This window comes from Giraffa tippelskirchi, chromosome 10, assembly GCF_054371585.1.
Source record: "Giraffa tippelskirchi isolate mGirTip1 chromosome 10, T2T-mGirTip1v1.2.pri, whole genome shotgun sequence".
NCBI lineage: Eukaryota > Metazoa > Chordata > Mammalia > Artiodactyla > Giraffidae > Giraffa > Giraffa tippelskirchi.
Genome location: NC_137284.1, coordinates 158,704,275 through 158,726,129, shown reverse-complemented (window position 1 = coordinate 158,726,129; position 21,855 = coordinate 158,704,275). Strand labels below are relative to the sequence as shown.

Genomic DNA, 21,855 nt, shown 5'->3' with positions numbered 1-21,855 from the left:
ACTCCAAATTCCCAGGGTACTTGCTGTATCATCCACAGAGGCCATCACGGAGTTTTTCCAACTATACAGCCTACTCGTTGCAGAAAACACCAAGGAAGAAGTGGAACCCAATAAACTCTTGAAAATGACATTCAAGAAAGTCTATCTATTATTATAAAAATAATAAGTTTAGTTGCCCAGAAGAAAAGCAAGAGCATGTCCTAGCTTGCTTCTAGAAATGGGCTGTCTGATTCTACCGCTGAGCTAAAATTTCCAATAGCATGTGCTATTGGAAATGCTATGAACAGCACCTTCATACCATTCTGTTAAATCATTTTCTCTGATGGCAGTTGGAGCTGAAAACCACAAATGGAACTGGTCCTAACTTACAACAAGGATGAAATTCCTTCAGTTTTTAGAAATATAAAAATGCCCTAACCACCAAGCAGAGATAATGAGTCTCTGAGCCCTAATTGTCACTGGGAAGGCCCAGTGGCTCGGTCCACAGTAATCTCTGCAGACAACTGCTGTCCATATTAATCAGCTCCGAGTCTCTGCATACAGTTGCTGTTACGCAGCTCACCCACAGTGATGGACTATTAAACTGGAACTGAAGAACAGATCTTTACCAAGAATTTGAGGCCTTCTCCCCCTCGGTACATTACAGTGACGGCCATTCACAATAAAAGCAATTAAGTGTTCTCTGTTTCACGCCGCCCTGTGTCACTCCGCAAACCCGCTCTTCTCATTTACATTCCTCCATTTCTTTCATTACTAATGACACAACTTGGCTGGTTAACTGAGATGACTCAGAGACCCTCCTCCAGCCCGCAGTCGTTGAGAACAGCCTGGATGAGGTCACCGCCGCCCGGAAGTGCAGCAGCCCCCTCCCCAACGCCCTTTCCTGCAGATGCTCAGCATCCACTGGTACCACCGAACCCTGGCCTGTGGCCTGCTTCTCAAACCCTTCCCGTGTCCTCCGAGTCGCTGGTCCTTTGACTGGCGGCTCTTCCTGAAGCTGTCCCTCCCTGCTCCCGCCCTCACTGACACTGGCTCCCAACAGATCACAACACCCTCTCTCCCCTGGAGCGTCTCTTTGTCTCTTCATTTCACCCTAACCTTCCTGGTTACCGAGGGCTGGAAGATGCAGGAGAAAAGTCCCCCCCCCACCGGTAAATCCTGCCTCCTGTCCCAGGTCACGCCCCCAGCCTCCAGCACGTCTTCCCCACACTGGTAGTGCCCTGAGCCCCCTACCTGTCTTCTCTTTCTTCCACTGGCTTAGCTATCCCGAGACATCACCTGCAGCGTCTCACATGCCCTTTCTGATGTCCACACTGCATCCATCCGCTGCCTTTGCCCACATTTCCTCCCCTCCAGACTTCTGATCAGACACTCCTCCACTTTCTACCTGTGGCTCCTCTGGGCTTCACTTCCCACCGTGAACAGGTGAGCATCCACGGTCCCTCACAATAATCACTCCTTTGAAAACAGCCTTAACTCCCAATTTCACTCACCTGCCGAATTCCAGCCCCAGAGGACCCCAAACAGTGGAGGGGGCGCTGGAGCCCTGAGTGCTCCAGGGAGAGGCACCACCTGGAGGCCCGCCTTCCCAAAACCCTCATCCACACAAGCCCTGCAGCTGGCCCCCCGCCCCCCAGCCCCTGGAGGGGAAGGGGCCAGCGGGTCCTTCTGCTCTCTTCAGATGCCCCGCTCCTCTGCCATCACCCTCATGTGTTACTGGGAAAAATAAAAGGATGCGTCAAGAGAAACTCAACAGCCCCACTGCCTCTTCACCTACAGACAAGCTTCTTCCTTCACCTGGAGGAGGTGTCCCTTCCCCGTGGGCAGAAAGTCCCAGAGACGGTGGGAAAGGGCGGAGTGGGTTCAAAGGCCCTGAGGTCAGAGGGGGCAGCAGACAGAGACAGGGCTGCAAAGAGCAAGCGGAGGCGTCTGGGGCCTCCCTGCAGAGGAGCAGGCCATCAGTCTAAGGTGAAAGCCAGGGAGAGATCTACGTGATCTTGCGTACATGTCTGAAGCTTATCTGGCTGGAGAAGGGCCAGAGAAGAAGCACAGAGACCAATTAATGTCTGTTCTTAATCGCAGGCATGCCAGGTCAAAGGGCTGGTCTGGGACACTACGGGTCAGAGGGCACGCCACAGGTCAGAGGGCATGCCATGGGTCAGAGGGTATGCCACAGGTCAGGGGGCACGCCACAGGTCACTACACACAGGCTATCACTTGTTACAGTCACTCAAGCTGCACTCCCAGAGCTGCATGCGTGGCCTCATTAGGACTTTCCTGCTGCCTGCGGATATGCCCAGAAAGCGTCTTTTTGTAAAAATAAATATTTCAAGCACCTACAGAAACTATTCTGCAAAATATCAATCAGTACCTTTGGCCCCATAGAGTGTGCAGGTCGGTTCAGCCCTCCTTCTCCTCTGTCTGGAGCATCATCTCTCTCTCTCTCACACACACACAATTGCCTTAACAATGTTTGCATTTTGTGGAGGAAAGAAGCACTGTTAGGTCCACATTTTTCCCATGTCCAATTCTGTGCTTTTCAATCTATCTCTGAAACTGGGATGGAAAGACAAACAAAAATAACAACAAAACAGAGAAACTGAAAAACTGAAATTCTGTGTGTGCGCATTTCGAACCAGTTTTGTGTTAAGACAACACCACCACAACAATCCCCCGAAATGCTAAGCAGTGTTAACTTCAAAAACAAACAAAACTCATCAACCACGACCGAACTTCAGGCACAGGAAGAATTTACTCCCTCCAGAGACAGTGAGTGGAATCAAGACGTTGGCTCAGCCTTGAGCAGAGGCTCCTGAAAACTCTGACCAGTTGCTGGACATCCACGGCCCCGTACAACCACACACAGTGCTTCACGAGCTGTGTGACAGCACACAGCGCAAAAGTCATGGGACAGTTTCCAATGACCCAACAGAGGAAGAGCCCCAGACAACCCAGCCTTCAACAGTTAAAAAGCAACATACCAGGATGCTAGCAAATCAAGGTGAGCAGTTTCCCTTGTAAATTCAGCTGCTGTAGGGAAGGTGGTTGGAATTGAGACTCCAGGTTTAATCACAGAACAAAGGGGCTCCTGAGAAGTGTTGGAGGGGGTTTGGTGCCCTTCCAGGGGTTCTGGGGCCGCGTCCACATTGAAGGCAATGAGTCCCACTGGGACCATCCCCACAGCTGCAGAAATGCCAGTGACCACAACCCACCTCCTCACAGCTGGATCTGAGGACAGCCGCAGATGGAGACAGATACCTCCCTGCAATGCTGACCTCAGCCTTGACGTATGGAAACATGTAAGGGACTCATCTGGCAAGAACCACTGGGATCGGCTGGTTCCCTGAGGAAGGTCCAGAAAAGGCTTGCAAACAACGCAGAAAGATCTAGTTCAACAGCTGAAGAGTTAACAGTTCCCTTCTCTTAGCCACTATGGGTCAAAGATTTCATCAGTTCTTCTAACTGGCTGGTGGTCAATACCGGAAGCACACAACAGTAACCACAGTGGTTGCGAATAGGAACTCACGCGCTCAGAATTACATTAATTGAGTTGCAGTAGAGTGAAGTCAGTCCATAAGTTTAGTTTTAATAATTTATAGCCAATCCCTTGTGATGATAAAGTCTCAAGTTGTTTTTAATTAATTAATTAATTTTAATTGGAGGCTAATCACTTTCCAGTATTGTGGTGGTTTTTGCCGTACATTGACATGAATCAGCCGTGCTTGTACACGTGTGCCCGTCCCGAACCCCCCTCCCACCTCCCTCCCCACCCCATCCCTCTGGGTCATCCCAGTGCACCAGCTTTGAGCGCCCTGCTTCATGCATCGAACCCGGACTGGTCATCTAGTTCACATATGTTAATGTACATGTTTCAATGCTATTCTCTCAGATCATCCCACCCTCGCCTTCTCCCACAGAGTCCAAAAGTCTGTTCTTTATATCTGTGTCTCTTTTGCTGTCTCACATATAGGGTCATTGTTACCATCTTTCTAAATTCCATATATATGTGTTAATATACTGTATTGGTGTTTTTCTTTCTGTATAATAGGCTCCAGTTTCATCCACCTCATTAGAACTGATTCAAATGCATTTTTTTAACTGCTGAGTAATATTCCATTGTGTATATGTACCACAGCTTTCTTATCCATTCATCTGCCAATGGACATCTAGGTTGCTTCCATATCCTAGCTATTGTAAACAGTGCAGCAATGTAACACTGGAGTACATGTGTCTCTTTCAATTCTGGTTTCCTCAGTGTATATGCCCAGCAGTGGGATTGCTGGGTCGTATGGCAGTTCTAGTTCCAGTTTTTTAAGGAATCTCCACATTGTTCTCCATAGTGGCTGCACTACTAGTTTGCATTCCCACCAACAGTGTAAGAGGGGTCCCTTTTCTCCACACCCTCTCCAGCATTTATTGTTTGTAGACTTTTTGATATGGCAGAAGCCAAAGAAATATTGTAAAGCAATTATCCTTCAATTAAAAATAAATTAAAAAGCTTAACTCTCTTAGACATAGGTATTGGAGATTCTAGAATTCCACTGAGGTTCACCTTAAATCAGACAGGTTTGACCAGACCAATGCGTATATGGCTGTTTTTCAAATTTCACATGAATTATAAAGTTCATGGTCCCTTAGATGGCAAAATGTGCTGCATAAACTTACCACAAGGGCAGGAAAAGGGTAGCAATTTATTAGATCTGAAAACGGCTTCAAATTCCTGTAAGAAACTCAGCATGAAACCACCTTATCTCAGGTCTGAGCAGGATGCCCGTCGGGGGAGGGGGTGGGAATCAAGAACCGTGGGGCTGTGGACCCCTCCCCCACACCGAGGAGGAAAGATGCTAGAAGCCAAGGGACCACAAGCTCCTGCGTCACCAAGTAGGTCTGTGACTTGGCTCAAAGCTTTAAGCACTAGACACCTAAAAAGTGCAAGGAAACTGCCACTTTCTGCCTCTGTAGGAAGGAAAGGTGCCCAAGGCTGATCAAGACACACATTTGGGTTTCTAGACCCTCTGTGCCATAGACCACAGGCAGGGCTGCCTGAGGATGCTGAGAGACAGAACACTTGACAAAGGGGGTGAGGGTAGGGGAGGGAGGGAGTGGGAGTTTGGGATTAGCAGGTATAAACTATGATAGACAGGATGGATAAACAAGGCCCTACTGTATACAGGAACTATGTTCAGTAACCTGTGATAAATCATAATGGAGAAGTATAGGAGAAAAAATATATATATATACACACACATATATATACACACACACACACATATATATCTCACCTAAACACTTTGCTGTGCAGCAGAAATTAACACATTATAAATCAACTCCAGTTTAATAAAATAAATTTTAAAAAAATCTGACAATAATGACACCTGGGTATGGATAGAAGCATGCTACCTCCACAAACCACCATCTGTATTTAGAATAACAGATGATTCGAGTAACTTCCCCAACTAAGTGGTATCTTCTTTAACTGCTAATACACAATCCCTAGATTCCAGGAAGAACATAACAGTTGTTCTTTGTACACTCTCCTTTTCTAGCACAAAACTTTAAAAAGCTCTTTAAGATGTATACCAGTACAGCAAGAGACATATATCCCCATTTAATGGCCTAATGATTTCTCTCTGTATTCTAATTTTATTGCTAAATTTGAGATTCCGGAAGTAGTTAGTACTAAAAAAAAAAAGTAAGCTTTCACTTGGGTGCCTAAGAGAATGGTAGCAATACTGCACTTCTCTGGATTTATATAGTGTCTTTATACCACCAATATTGAAAGTATCGTATTAAAAACAAAAAATCATAGCGAGAAGTTACATCAATAGAACCCACGATGTTCGACATCTGGATTAGGCATCTTCTTATATCATGAATTTAATCTACACAGTAACCCAGTGATCCTCCATGTTGGTTTCATAACATCCCTAACTCAGTAATGGACAGGACAGCTCCTCCACTTCTCCGGCAGGAGAACCACAGAGGTCTGGGCCACCTGAGGTCATCAGAAAGTCACTTGCAGAGGACCAATGAGAACTCATTTTCCTGCCCCAAACACAGCCCTCTATAGAGGCTATCATCACACCTCTCGGCCCATCTGATTTGGGAGCCACACAAGGAAGGAAGGAACTTATCATATTCCCTCAGCAGATGTGTCCTGTGAGTAAGAGAAGTGGGGTTCAGTTCCTGGGTGGGGAAGACCCCCTGGAGGAGGGCATGGCACCCCACTCCAGTACTCTTGCCTGAAGAACCCCTTGGACAGAGGAGCCTGGAGGGCTACAGTCCACGGGGTCGCACAGAGACAGACACGACTGAGTGCCTAAGCACAGCGCAGCATCTCCTGTGAACACTGCAGCCAAAACTCCCACAAATATTCACTGGCTCTTTTAGAAAATAATTGCTAAGAAGGAATATTTTCCAGATATAATTTCTCTTTCCTCTTTGAAAGTCACAAAATGTATTCATATTTTTAAATGATCTAAGATATCAAGGTTTAATTTTTTCCCCTCCTCCCCTAAGAGTTTTAGAAACTTTTCACATTTGCCAAATATACTTCAATATGAAGGAACATGGTTGCTCTAATTAGATAACTTTAAGGAAATTTACTCCTATTAGGACAGTTTAGTTGGTGGTGGTGGTTTAGTCGCTAAGTCGTGTCCGACTCTTGCGATTCCTGGACTGTGCCCACCAGGCTCCTTTGTCCATGGGACTCTCCAGGCAAGAGTACTGGAATGGGTTGCCATTTCCTTCTCCAGGGGATCTTCCCAACCCGGGAATCGAATCCGCGTCTCCTGCACTGTAGGCAGATGATTTACCAACTGAGCTAGTGTAGTTAATAAAACAGCTTTCAAACTAAAAATAAAAAAATTACTATCCCCCAATATCTAGCTTAGTTTCAAGAGAACCCTTTGAAGCGATACATCGAGAAATGTTATGAAGTTCTACAAGTAAAACAAACAAAATAACAGAAATACTGGCTCTTTGTGGGCAGGAGTGGTCTTTTGAGCAGAAGTGAGAGGGTGTAAATAAACATATTTTGCAAGCTTCAGGACTGGTACACATAAATAAAAACATTACACTGTTTATTACTTTTCAGTTCTATAGACATTTATGGATCTACAGGCATCTAAGGCCTGGAAAAATTGGAAAACTGTGCTTGGGTTTATCTTTCTCAAATCTAACTGCTAACTTTTTATATTTTTTAAAAAGACTAATTTTGAGACCATTTAAAAAGCCTATGGGTGACACAGTTAAAAATTATCTAATTTGTGGATGTTCAAGGCCGTTAGTTAAGCTATAAGATTAATAACATTGTAAGAGTCTAGCAGGAAAAAGAGATATGCCAATTAGCAAGATCCCCCTATTTTCAGAATAAACGTGGAATGTTACTAAAATGTTTCGCAAATAGGGGTCTCTTTCTTTCATGACATAATTTTGTTTTTCTTTTTGTGTATTTGATAGAATTTCAAGGACTTAAAAAAGTCACTTTGAATCTTGATCCAGAGCTAAGAAGTTCAGAGCGAAAGTAATGCCACAAACATATCTGTTCAGCACCAAAAATACACACATGGTCCTGGGCCACATCCCGAGGGGATGGACAGGACATAAAAGACCTCCTGCTCTATCAACATCTGACGACATTAAAAACGGGCAAATAAAACTAGCTTACGTCAAACAACTGGGAACTGACGCAACACTGCACCTAGTCCGAATGACCGAGAGAAAGAAATACACAGTTCAGGCAGGTTGTTTGGACAGCCACATGCTCAGTAACACTCAGCACTTGGAAACTATCAAGGGTTACTTCTTTGATTCAAGTTAAAAATAGCCAGTTCTACAGATTTTTTAAAATATAGCACACATTTTTTGTTACTTTGATCATTTTTACAGTTGAAAATATAGCTAAATCAGTACAATTTTTTTTTTTTTTTACATTTTCCCTCAACTGAGAAATCAAACTGAACACACTTCTACTCCAAAGGCCAACGGATGCTGTGCAGGGAGAGAGCGTTAGCTCAAGGTGTCTGTTTACAGCCTGTGTTCTATATGATGGAGACTCGGGTTTAGCAAACTATTCTTTCCCAAAATGGCATCAGCTGCAGTGTGACCCGCAGGCACTGCTCCCCGAGGAGCACCAGCAGGAAGGAGGAGGGTGGTGGAGAACTCGATGGTGGACAGAACCACGGGGTCCCAGGCACTGCAAACGAGCAGGTAGGAGAATCTCCTCTACAAGAGTCTGAAGAACAAATACAAACTCTGATTTGAAGTTTCGAGGAGCAGGACACTCATTACCAAACATGGCAACTCATCCCACTATTGAGATCCTCCTATTATTAAAAGACTTTCGAGTAAGACGACCTGAAATCTGTCTTTTGATGCTTTTCTCACTTGGGTGTTGGCTTTGTCTCCTCAGAGCAACTCATTTCCCCATTCCTACAAAAGTCCTTCAAATATCTACTGGGATTCTTCTCTTGTTCAAGGGTGGAGGTGTCATTTTTGGCAGCTTCCAAGGGTGGTAAAAGGGCCGGGAATACCATAAGCCGCGGCCATCACACTCAGAGGTGTGTAGGGTTGGGTGCAGGATGTGTGGAGTCCCAAAGCTAGTATGTCAAGTTCACTGACTTCCCTAATCAAATAGATGAAGATGACTGATTGTTCCAAAGGATTCAGATGGAGAAAATGAAGACTTTTACATAATGGACATTTTTCAAGCGAGTAAATGGAAAACTGAAGATGGAGAATTTAAAAAGATCTACTTTTGGAGGAAATAAATCTCCAATTGAAGTTTTAATTGAGACTGAAACCCAGTTGTCAAGAAATAAGAATCCAGTTGTCAAGTTACTTTGAAAAGATATTCTCAAATGTCTAGAATCAGAGTTGCTTCTCCATGCAAACCCCAGCTTCCTCACTGGTGTGTAAATCAACAAGCTTGCCCGGCTCATGCCAGGGGAAGATTCTTTCAAACTCACCAAGGAGCTACTCAGACATGAATGATGATGCAGGTTCTGTTACATCTCACAGAAGCTTCATGAAACTCTAATTAGAATAGTCTCAAAAGAACTAGAAAGCAGTGGAATTCTACATTTTATTTGGCAGAGAATAAAGTTCCACCGATGCATATTTCTAAAGCTGCTAATCTCTTGCAAGCCAAACATCTGTTTCACTTAAAGAAATACATTGCCCTCTCTCGCTCAATTTAAAGAGCCAAATGAATTCTAATATATTAGTACATTAAAAAGAAGAGAGACCCAGTTTTAGAATGCCGCCAAACACCAGGATGAGATTTTATAAAAAATTTTGGTGAAATTTTATGGGAGATTCATATAGGAAGTGCTAAAAACAAGGGTTTATACAAAGAAAGTGACAGTTCAAGTCTTCTCTAGAATACTGTGATTCCAGGAGATAATTAACACTTGATTTTAATTTAGGAGAACCTGGAAGTCATTTTTTGTTGTTAGGATAAAATGTATGGCGTGATTGAGAAAACGGCAAGAAAAATAATTTACAAAAGGGTAAAATAAATCTATAAAAAGACAACCTTTTGATACCAAAGAAATCCTATGAAATAGGCCTTTAAAGGAGTGATTTTTTTTTTCTCTGCTAAAAATATTTCCATACCTTTCCTCTCTCCTAGGTGGCAGTGTAGCATAAAAGGAGACTATCCCAGAACCCATTAACTATTATAGGATTCAAAGATCAGCAAGAATAGAATTCAAGGAAAAATACTTAATAAATAAGGTAATAGAATAAAGAAACACATTTCTATAAATAGGAAAGAAGAGTACTCACTGGTTCCACGTTATATGAAAAAAGAGCGTACTCTCTATCTGGAGATATTTCATATCTGATGGCTCTTAATGATTCCTAAAAGAAAAAAAATAACAAAGAATTTTAAAACATTACATAAAGCATAACTCAAAATCTTGCACTGAGACTGTGCCTGATGGTGCCATCCTAAAAATTTATTAATAAAATTCCTTTGCAGCAAACTTGCTAAAGTCTATTAAAAATGGCTATGTCCTTTTTTTGGCTAATGGAATAACGTTCAGTTACATAATGTTGTTTTTACACCTTATTTGTTGTTTTTCAAATTTCAACAAAACATACTGTATCTATTGAAACAAGTCGATGGAAATAAACATAGTAACAATTCTTTTCCCACAAGATTCCCAACCTCTCTGTATCTTTAAGCATGGGCTTCCCTAGTAGCTCAGACCGGTAAAGCTTACTTCTGAAATGCAGGAGACCCAGGTTGGGAAGATCCGCTGGAAAAGGGAATGGCAACCCACTCTAGTATCCTGGCCCGGAGAATCCCATGGACAGAGGAGCCTGGTGGGCTACAGTCCATGGGGTCGCAAAGAGTCGGACACGACCGAGCAACTAACACACATCTTGAAGCATACATTCCTTTGCTCATTCGTATACTTAGAAGCTTATACTAAGCAGATTTGTTCCTAAAATAGAATCACATTCCACACCTGATTTGGCAACCTGCCTTTGCACCTCCATGGACACTGAGTCACAAGTCAGTGGATAGAGGACTCATTATCGTGTTTTCTTTCAAATTCCTTCACAGCACACAGGTGATTTTACATAAATGAAATAATCAAAAATTCTGTGCTTCCCTTCAACTTGTCTGTCTGCTCTGAAGCACTCCCACTGCTATACACAGACCCTCACAGCCAGTAACGCATGCACGCACGCTAAGCTGCTTCAGTCGTGTCCGACTCTCTGCCACCCTATGGACAGCAGCCCACCAGGCTCCTCTGTCCACGGGATTCTCTAGGCAAGAATACTGGAGTGGGATGCCATTTCCTTCTCCACACACCCAGTAAGTTCAGTTCAGTTCAGTCGCTCAGTCGTGTCCGATTCTTTGCGACTCCATGAATTGCAGCACGCCAGGCCTCTCTGTCCATCACCAATTCCCAGAGTCTACCCAAACCCATGTCCATCGAGTCGGTGATGCCATCCTACCATCTCATCCTCTGTCGTCCCCTTCTCCTCCTGCCCCCAATCCTACCCAGCATTAGGGTCTTTTCCAATGAGTCAACTCTTCGCATCAGGTGGCCAAAGTATTGGAGTTTCAGCTTCAACATCAGTCCTACCAATGAACACCCAGGATTGATCTCCTTTAGGATGGATTGATTGGATCTCCTTGCAGTCCAAGGGACTCTCAAGAGTGTTCTCCAACACCACAGTTCAAAAGCATCAATTCTGCGGTGCTCAGCTTTCTTCACCATCCAACTCTCACATCCATACATGACCACTGGAAAAACCATAGCCTTGACTAGATGGACTTTTGTTGGCAAAGTAATGTCTCTGCTTTTAAATATGCTATCTAGGTTGGCCATAACCCTCCTTCCAAGGAGTAAGCGTCTTTTAATTTCATGGCTGCAATCACCATCAGCAGTGATCTTGGAGCCCAAAAAAATAAAGTCTGACACTGTTTCCCCATCTATTTGCCATGAAGTGATGGGACCAGATGCCATGATCTTAGTTTTCTGAACATTGAGCTTTAAGCCAACTTTTTCACTCTCCTCTTTCACTTTCATAAAGCGGCTCTTTAGTTCTTCACTTTCTGCCATAAGGGTGGTGTCATCTGCATATCTGAGGTTATTGATATTTCTCCTGGCAATCTTGATTCCAGCTTGTGCTTCCTCCAGCCCAGCGTTTCTCATGATGTACTCTGCATATAAGTTAAATAAGCAGGGTGACAATATACAGCCTTGACATACTTCTTTTCCTATTTGGAACCAGTCTGTTGTTCCATGTCAGTTCTAACTGTTGCTTCCTGACATGCATACAGGTTTCCCAAGAGACAGGTCAGATGGTCTGGTATTCCCATCTCTTTCAGAATTTTCCACAGTTTACTGTGATCCACACAGTCAAAGGCTTTGGCATAGTCAATAAAGCAGAAACAGATGTTTTTCTGGAACTCTCTTGCTTTTTCGATGATCTAGCGGATGTTGGCAATTTGACCTCTGGTTCCTCTGCCTTTTCTAAAACCAGCTTGAACATCTGGAAGTTCACGGTTCACGTATTGCTGAAGCCTGGCTTGGAGAATTTTGAGCATTACTTTACTAGCATGTGAGATGAGTGCAATTGTGCGGTAGTTTGAGCATTCTTTGGCATTGCCTTTCTTTGGGATTGGAACGAACTGACCTTTTCCAGTCCTGTGGCCACTGCTGAGTTTTCCAAATTTGCTGGCATATCGAGTGCAGCACTTTTACAGCATCATCTTTCAGGATCTGAAATAGCTCAACTGGAATTCCGTCACCTCCACACACCCAGTAAAAGAGCACAGTATTGTCAGCTTGGCATGCATCACTCTACAAATGATCCTATGACCACATACAAACATTAGATGTTTAACTATAGCTGAAAATCACGTCACCCTGCACAACTTTCATCTCCGTTTTCTCATGCAACAATAAAGCAAGGAAATGACTGTAAAGCAACTGGTTTCACCTGGATTAGTGATCTTTACTGTGACCAAGACTTCCAGGAACCTATTCCTGTATATCCCCTAGGAATAGTGTTTGTGGAGACTTTCTGAAATATAGTTGCCATGAATAACAGGAATCTGCTGTAAGTACCCTTAGTAACGACTGAGTGAGTGAAGATAAGTCCACACCATAGAATAGTATGCAAGCTTTTAGTCAATTCAGTCACTCAGTTGTGTTTGATTCTCCAGCCATCTCATCCTCTGCCGTCCCCTTCTCCTTCTGCCTTCAATCTTTCCCAGCATCAGGGTCTTTTCTAATGAGTCAGCGCTTCACATCAGGTGGCCAAAGTATTGGAGCTTCAGCTTCAGCATCAGTCCTTCCAGTGAATATTCAGGGTTGATTTCCTTTAGGATTGACTGGTTGGATCTCCTTGTTGTCCAAGGGACCCTCAAGAGTCTTCTCCAGCACCACAATTTGGAAGCATCAATTCTTTGGCACTCAGCTTTCTTCATGGTCCAACTATCACATCCATACACGATTACTGGAAAAACCATAACTTTGACTATATTATGTATGCTGACTAAAATATTTTATCAAATTTTCAGCACTAATTGTTTCAAAGTTCTAATTAGGGTTATGTTAAAGTTTTATATCAATTTTAAGATAATTAACATTTTAAACACTGTATTCTCACCTAAGATTACATTGCTGTTGTTATTGTTCAGTCGCTCAGTCGTGTCTGACTCTTTGCAACCCCATGGACTGCAGCGCACCAGGCTTCCCTGTCCTTCACCATCTCCTGGAGCTTGCTCAAACTCATGTCCATGGAAAGCATATGAAAGACAAGATCAACCATCTCATCCTCTGCCGTCCCCTTCTCCTCCTGCTCTCAATCTTTTCCAGCACCAGGGTCTTTTCCAGTGAGTCAGTTCTTCGCATCAGGTAGCCAAAGTATTGGAGCTTCAGCATCAGTCCTTCTAATGAATATTCAGAGTTGATATCCTTTAGAACTGACTGGTTTGATCTCCTTGCAGTCCAAGGGACTTTCAAGAGTCTTCTTAAATACCACAGTTCAAAAGCATCAATACTTTGGCACTCAGCCTTCTTTATGGTCCAACTCTCGCATCCCTACAAGACTACTGGAAAAACCATAGCTTTGACTACAGATATTTGTCAGCAAAGTAATGTCTCTGCTTTTTGATACTTTTAAGATTACATTGAATCTTTTTATTTTTTTTCAAATCTTCAACAAGATTTTATAGTTTGCTTTATTCTAACTCTTAATGCTTTTCTTAGATTTATCCTAGGTCTTTGTATAGTTTTTGTGTTATAAATGGAATATTTTCTCCATTTCTACTTCTAGATACTCATGTTAAGGAATAGAGAAGGTATTGATTTATTTATGTATTTAAGCTATGTTAATAAATTTTCTTATTAATTACAGTAGTTAAAAAAATAATGTCTTTTAGGTTTTCTGAAGTAGAATTGTATTATCAGAAAAGAGATATATTTTCCTGTACTCAGCATGTAGTTTGCTTATATACTGCATTTCCCATCATCCAAGAACATATTAAATATTAACGGTGATGTTGAGTATTCCTTCCTGACTATAATTGAAATGGTTTTATTGTTTGCCATTTAGAAAGATTTTCTTTGGTCATTGGTTATGGTAAATAGTTTTTATCATATTTAAGCAGTTTTTACTCTTATCTTACCTGGAATTTTTATCAGGAGTGGTTGATAAATTTTATCAGATGCCCTTTCAGCATCTTGTGACATAATTATAAGTATTTTCCTGTTACTGTGCAGTTGTAGTGAATTTTGTTGATTGATTTCCTGACACCTGAATACTGTTGTCATGATAACATTTTACCGTTCAGAGAACATTATGGTTCTCATACATGACAGAACTCTACTTGCCAATATTTTATTTATAATTTTTGTATTTATGCTCGCTAGTGAGATCAGTGTATAGTTTACAGTTTGCATTATTTGGGGCTATTTAGTTGTCAATGGCACAATGTTTTAGTAACACTTTTCTAACTTTTAAAAAATATTGGTCTACACAGATGATGATTCGTGTGTGTGTGTATATGGTCACGTTTCTGGTGAGATGCATATCCAAAGTGTTTTACTAGATACACATGTCTGTGATGACAAGTGCAGAGAAGGAAAGGTGGCCGTGCGGGAGAGAAGGAAATTAATTGATAGGATGCTTCAAATTACCAAGTAACAGAGGGGAGACGAAGAGCAGAAAGCATCAACATACCCACAGGCTCTTCTGTGAAAACAATCTCCTCATAAAGGAAAAAACGAATCCACAGGTAAAATACACAAGATTGGTAATGATGAAACAAAAGCCAAACAGTGACCAGATGAAATGAGTTCTAAGAGGACGCTGTCGGGCACGACTGAGCGACTGAACACACACACGGGGACGCAGTGCGCCCCTACGGAAGCGCGGACCAGACAACAGACGGACAACTGTAATGTCGCCCTCCCTGGTCAGTGAGGAAGAAGGGAACTCATGGACCAGGTAGTACAGCCTGTATCTGGGCCCCTCATTCACCTAGAAATCATTTTTTGGGGGATCAGACAGCCCTGGGTGCTGCTCCCAGCACTGCCTGTGAGAGCCGGAGAAAACCTGGAAACGTAGTTGCTAGAGAACAGGATGAAAGGATGATAAAAGCTCGACCACTGAGACAAGTCTCCAGGTGGTTTCACAAGCTGAGTTCCCTCTGACCTTGAAAATGGACCATTCTGAGCATTTAGATGCATCATCGATTTCCGCATTATGCTAAGCAGATGCACTATTTTGCATCTGTAATCTTTATTTTAGTCAACATGAGGTCGCCTTCAGGAGCAATCCTGTGACATGCCATGGGGGACCACAGATATGAAAATGCATCTGAAGCTGGGCACCCTTCTGAGTCTCACGATGCTGGCCTCGGTCCTGTCTGGATCCCTGTGGGTGCAAACGCTGCGTCTGGATCCCTTACGCAATTTAAAAATAACTTCGTTTGGAATTAGGCAAAGCTGAGTTCAGCTCTCAGGAGTCCCAGTTAACAGCTATGTTACTCAGAAAAAATTATTTTAACCTTCATAAACTTCAGCTTTCTTATTGATAAAACAAATAGTAAGTGCTTCCACTCACAAGATTCCTAAGGATTTTAGTTAAATAAGACAATATATATACCGTGTTTATGATAATTCTGGTCGCACTGTGAGCACTCAAACATCAATCATCAGTTGATTTATCCTGTGTAAACCTTGCACATCCTCTTCCTCAAAGTCTCCCTGGCCATCTGTCCACCTGGCCTGACATCTCCGGACCGAGATCTCCGACTTCCTGAGATGGCCACTCTCCCATCAACAAGGCTCAGATCCCCCAGATGACCCAGACCTCTGCTTCAGCTCTCACCTGCCTGCACACACAGCGTCTCCAAGTCTTCCCAGTCCCCCTCCACCACATGACGTAAACCCATCCCATCTCTGCTTTTCTCTCTCCATTTAGGGTGTCATTTCTCTTCATCTGGACCTGAAGCAGCCCCTGGGGGCTGCTGACCTAGAATCTTTCTCTTCTCCAAATACCCTTTCATACCGGAGTCTAGACTTACTTTCCTAAAACACACACTTGTCCTTGAAAATCCCATCCATTCCAATCTCCAACAGAGTAAAGAGGACCCACAAAGTACCACACATGAGATTTGCTCTTTTCTAGGACTTTTAAGCCACAGCCTTGCAGGCCCCTCCCGGACAAGCTCACCAGGTCTCAACTTCTCGACACGGTCTACCCAGAATCCTCCTAACTCCATCTGTTCACGCTGTGAGGATGCCACTTCCCACTGGTCTGCAGACCACAGTCACCCACCAGGGGTGGCTGGAACACTCCCTCTTCAAGACCTCATCTATTGTCAGTACCCACACCCTTTCCTTCCTTATTCCCGTCCCACATGGGACCGCAACTTGGAATATATTTCATTCAAATGCTGACTTCTTTTGTATCTGGGCTGAAAGCTTCCCAGAAGTAGACACTGTGTTTTATGAATCCATATGCCGCCACCCACCTCCTCGTGCAGCCCAGGGTCTTGCTCAGAGAAGACTCCTTAAGGGCGAATGGCGCTATGCAGGTGTGACCGCAGGGCAGCATCAGCCCACCCTCACCTACAGAGGAACGGGTCTGGGGCCACAAAGACGGAGCTGCAACTGGATGTGTTTTCAGGTCTTCAAAAAACATGAGGATTGATATAACATCTTCTACTCCCCTATGTTAAAAATATAAACAGGAGAGGCAAGGATTGGGAGTTTGGGATACACACACACACACACACACACACATAAACACACACACACACACAGTCCGTGGGGCCGCAGAGCTGGACACGACTGAGCACACACAGGGACAGAGGCATGTGTGTCTGTATATGAAAGTGAAAGTGTTAGTTGCTCAGTTGTGTCTGACTTTGTGACCCCCACGGACTGTAGCCCACCAGGCTCCTGTTCATGGGATTTCCCAGGCAAGGGAGGGGGTTGCCATTCCCTTGTCTAGGGGATCTTCCTGACCTAGGGATTGAATCTGGGTCTCTTGCATGTCAGGCAGATTCTTTACCATCTGAGCCACTAGGGAAGCCTATATATATGTGTATATATATATATATATATAACTGAATCGCTTTGAGGTATAGCAGAAACTGACAACACTGTAAATCAACTACATTTCAATAAAAAAATTTTAAATAGAAACAAAGAAAATAAACATTGGAAAATAGTTTACAAAGTTAAATTATACAATTTATAAAGTTGAATATATACAAGTATATACAATTTAAAAGGTTAAAAACAGAATGAAAATGAGAATTAAAATAAGTAAAAAATATTTTGTTTTTTGTTCTGTCTTGTCCTATGAGAGGTAGACAGAGAGAGGGGAGGAAGAGAGGGAGAGAAAGAAAAAGAGACAATCAGGAATAAAGGGAGAGGTCATCGGAGACACCAAAGGAGAAACAGAAAAGGACAGGAGGATGTGCTGAACCACGCAGGCACGGGAAGAAATACAGAACACACAGGCGCTGTGGACCACAGCCTTCCACAGGATTCGCGCAAAAGAGGCGGACTTTTCAGGCCACCCTTTTGGTTGTAGGCTAAAAGTTTTGACACCCCGAGGCCAGTCTGGTCAGAAGCCAGGGCTTGTGGTTACTCTGGGGACGGGTCAGCTGCCCGGCCCCATCAGCCAGATCTGTTATCTGTGAGAATAGTATGTCTTGCTGCTGCCAGATCTTCCAGTTTTTAGAGCAAAGCCAGAAATGTGGACATTGAGTTTGTACAAACCTACTCTGTGGGCCAAACAAAACATTTCACTGGGCACTGTTGGTGCCTGTGTTGACCATCTGAATTATGGACAAAACAAGGCTATTCTTCCTTCACGGCTCTGACTTGGTGCCAAGTTTAGTCAGCTTGGGGCGGAAATGCTTGCCAGGCATGGCCGGCGCCACCGCAGGCGCATCCTAGCAGTGGGTCTGGTGGCATCAGTGCAGGGAAGAACCTTCTGGATTTCCTTGGCCATTTCTCTCCTGGAATCTGGAATGGCTCTAAGAACACTTGTAATTATGTCCGTCCCTGTGGGGAGTTAGATTCATTCATTTTTAGAGACTGAGATAAAAATTCAAATTCTACTGCCTCGTGATTATATAAATCAAAGAGAGACATAAATCAGAGAAACAAAAAGGCTTTTCATTTAAATAAGTAAGTAAAACAAGTAGATCAGTAATTAAACAAGACATAAAAAGTTGAGAAAATCTGACATAAGCATAACAACAGGATATTTTTTCTATTTGCTTGTTTTTCTCTTCCAAGTGTTTCCAGGAACCATCTATAGTTCTTACATATTCATCAGTGGAAGAAATCTAATGTCTTTGAAAAGTGAGGTTGAATTTTTTTAAATCTGATGAAAATTACTGAGTAAATGGCATTGAAACAGCAATTATGGAAATCACCACACTGCAAAATAATGGACAAAATTTCACCAGCCAATGAGATGCGCTACTGTCAGAACTCAGTGCTGACTTCCTGGCCTCTCAGTGTACATAGCTGATGCTGACAGGTGTTAACTGAAGTGCATTATATTGCATTCTCCTGTGTTTATTTAGTAAACCATCATAAACATTTCTGCATTATTTAATACTCTGTAGCCTTCATAACTATTATTTTAATGGCAACATCATATTTAATTAATCAATCAATTAGGCTGCCTTGGTCTCAGTTGGGTCTTAGCCGTGGCATGAGGACCCTAGTTGTGGTGTGTGGGCTCGGCAGTTGTGGCATGCCGGCTTGGCTTCTCCGAGGTATGTGGGATCTTAGCTCCCCAGACGGGGATCAGACCCACGTCCCCAGCACTGCAAGGTGGATTCTGCTGGACCACCAGGGAAGTCCCTTTAATTTATTCTTACTTACCAACTGAGCTATGAGGGAAGCCTATTCTCACTCACTCACTTATCTCATTTCTCAAGTGTCACATGTTTTCACTGTTTTAAGAAACTTTTTAGAAAATTTACTTACGAAAAATTCCCTGGAATGAGTCAGAAGACATAAATATTGTTATTAACCTTGGATGTATCGCTAAGTTGCTTCCCAAATACCTGGAACAATGCAAACAATACAATGAATGACTGTATCCACCGCACCACTCCTTGCTTACCAACGGTATTATAAGTACAGAAAGCGTAGAAAGGATGAGTACCACAGGTCACACGGGGGGTTGTGCTACCAGCCTATTGGATCAACAGCTCAATAAGTGGAGGTCAAGTCACAGTTGTTTGTGGACCACCTTGGTTTCCTGACGGAAGAAAGGAAGGGTTTGAATGACACAGTCTCCAAAGACTATTTTCGCTTTAGATACTGAAATCTCAGGCAGAGGCTAACACTGCATCCTGTGGAGAATTTTTGCACTATTATGTTTTAGAAGAATCAGAGAGATGGTGGTGCATTTCTGTAAGAATTTCAGCCCCTGTGAAATTTATGTTATTAAGTCCATTTTAAATGCACTTGTACTGGAGAAAGAGTGGGATGACTGTGGCAGTTTCTTGAAATAACACAGCAATGAAGTTTTCACATTGATTGACTTCTCCCTTCATGAACAAATCCTCTGCAGCACACAATGCTGTTTGAAAGCACTTTTCCCACAGCAGAACTTTCAAACCTGGAGTCAGTGCTCTCAAACCTACTGCTGCTGCTTTATCAGCACGTTGAAAGAACGTACTAAATTCTTTGTTGTTATGGCAACCGCCTTCACAGCGTTTTCACAGGAGTAGGTTCATCTCAAGAAACCACTTGCTTTGTTCATTCGTAAGAGCAACTGCTCATCCATCCAAATTTTATCATGAGATTGCAGTCATTTAGGTGCATCCTCAGGCTCTACTTCTGATTCTAGTTTTCCCACTGTTTCCACATCTGCCATTACTTCTTCCACTCAGGTCTTGAACCCCTCAGAGTTATCCGGGAAGGTCAGACTCAACTTCTCCCAATCTCCTGTTAACACTGGTGCTTTGACCTCTTCCCATGAATCACGAATGTTCTTAACATCTAGAATGGTGAGTTCTTTCCAGAAGGTTTTCAATTGACTTTGCCCAGATCATCAGAGGAATCACTATCTATGGCAGCTATAGTCTATGAAATATTTCTTAATGGGCTTAAAATCAAAATTACTCTTTGATCCATGAGCTACAGAATGGTTGTGTTCACAGGCATAAGAACGTTAATCTTGTCGTACATCCCCATCGGGGCTTCTGGGGACCAGGTGCATTGTCAATGAGCAGTAATATTTTGAAAGGCATCTTCTTTTCTGAGCAGTAGGTCTCAACGGTGGGTTTAAAATATTCAGTAGACCATGTTGTAAACGGATGAGCCATCATCCAGGCTTTGTTGTTCTATTTATAGAGCACAGGGCAGAGTAGATTTAGCCTAATTCTTAAGGGCCCTAGGACTTTTTGGAATGGTAAATGAGCACTGGCTTCAGGTGAAAGTCATCAGTTGCATTAACCCTCAACAAGAGAGTCAGCCTGTCCCTTGAAGCTTTGAAGCCAGGTATTGACTTCTCTCTAGCTACGGAAGTCTTTGATGGTATCTTCTTCCAACATAAGACTGTTTCGTCTATCGGGCTGACCAAGAAGTTCATCTGGTCCATCTACTGGGATTTTGGCCAACCCAATATATTGAAACTGTGTGGTTTTCCGTAGCCACCTTCAGTGCTTATCTCACCTAGATCTGCTGGATGCCCTACAGCTCCTATATCAGCACGTGCCGCTTCACCCTGCACTTGATGCAAGAGAGACGGTTTCCCTCCGCAGGCTTCATGAACCAGCCTCTGCCAGTGTCAGACTTTTCTCCTGCGGCTTCCTCACCTGTCTCAGCCTTCAGAGAACCGAAGAGTTAGGGCCTTGCCTGGATTGGACTTTGGCTTAAGGCAATGCAGTGGCTGTTCAGATCTTCTGTCCAGAACATTAAAACTATCTCCATGACAGCAATGAGGTTATTTTGCTTCCTTATCATTCGTGTGGTCACTGGAGGAGCACTTTTCACCTCCTTCAAGAACTCTTCCTTTGCATTCACAACATGGGTAAATGGCCAGAGGCTTAGCTTTCGGCCTGTAGTGGCTTTGGAGAAGCCTCCCTCACTACGCTTCACTACTGACTTTTGATTTAAAGTGAGAGGCCTGGCATGTGACTCTTCCATTCACTTGAATACTTAGAGGACCTCGTAGGGTCATTAACTGGCCTAATTTCAATACTGTTGAGTCTCGGGGAACAGAGAGACTGAGAAGAGGGAGTCAGGGGAATAGCTGGGAGTGTGGAGTGGTCAGAACACACACAACATTTTCAATTAAGTTTGCTGTCTGATACGGGTGCTCCCCATGGTGCCCTGCAAACAATTACAACAGCAACATCAAAAATCACCTATCACAGTTCCTCATAACAAATAGAGTGAAAAATCTGAGATATGGTGAGAACTGCCAAAATGTGACAGAGACACATAGTGGGCAAATGCTGTTGGAAAAATGGCACCAGAAGACTTGTTTGACGATAGGTTGCCACAAACCTTCAATTTGTGGAAAAAACACAGTATCTGCAAAGCTCAGTAAAATGAGGGCTGCATGCACAGAATTCACGTGAAAGCTAGCTTAGATTTTATTTTTAGAAATTGGAGGGAATGCACCCGCCTCACTTTGGGACACAGCCTAGATGCAACTCCTACAGGGAAGGGGCTGAAAGCCAAGGATGCTCATTCTCCGTCCACCATTGCTGACCTGGCCACCCTGGGTGTCTCTATTTAGAGCCACTATCCTGCCTGAGCCCTGATCCACCGGGGCTTGTCCACAATCTTGAGCCACACTGACTGACACTCACATCCCAGTCTGTCA

General features: G+C 43.3%; 1 protein-coding gene across 3 annotated transcripts in view; it reads right to left on the bottom strand.

Moving 5' to 3' along the window:
* DPP6 (dipeptidyl peptidase like 6) overlaps nt 1-21,855 on the bottom strand; it is a 774,296-nt gene that overhangs the window by 252,166 nt on the left and 500,275 nt on the right. For all 3 annotated transcript variants that reach the window (XM_081537115.1, XM_081537116.1, XM_081537117.1), the window contains one exon: nt 9,790-9,864. In XM_081537115.1, the coding sequence (XP_081393241.1) occupies nt 9,790-9,864 (75 nt within the window). The remainder of the gene's footprint in view (nt 1-9,789; nt 9,865-21,855) is intronic.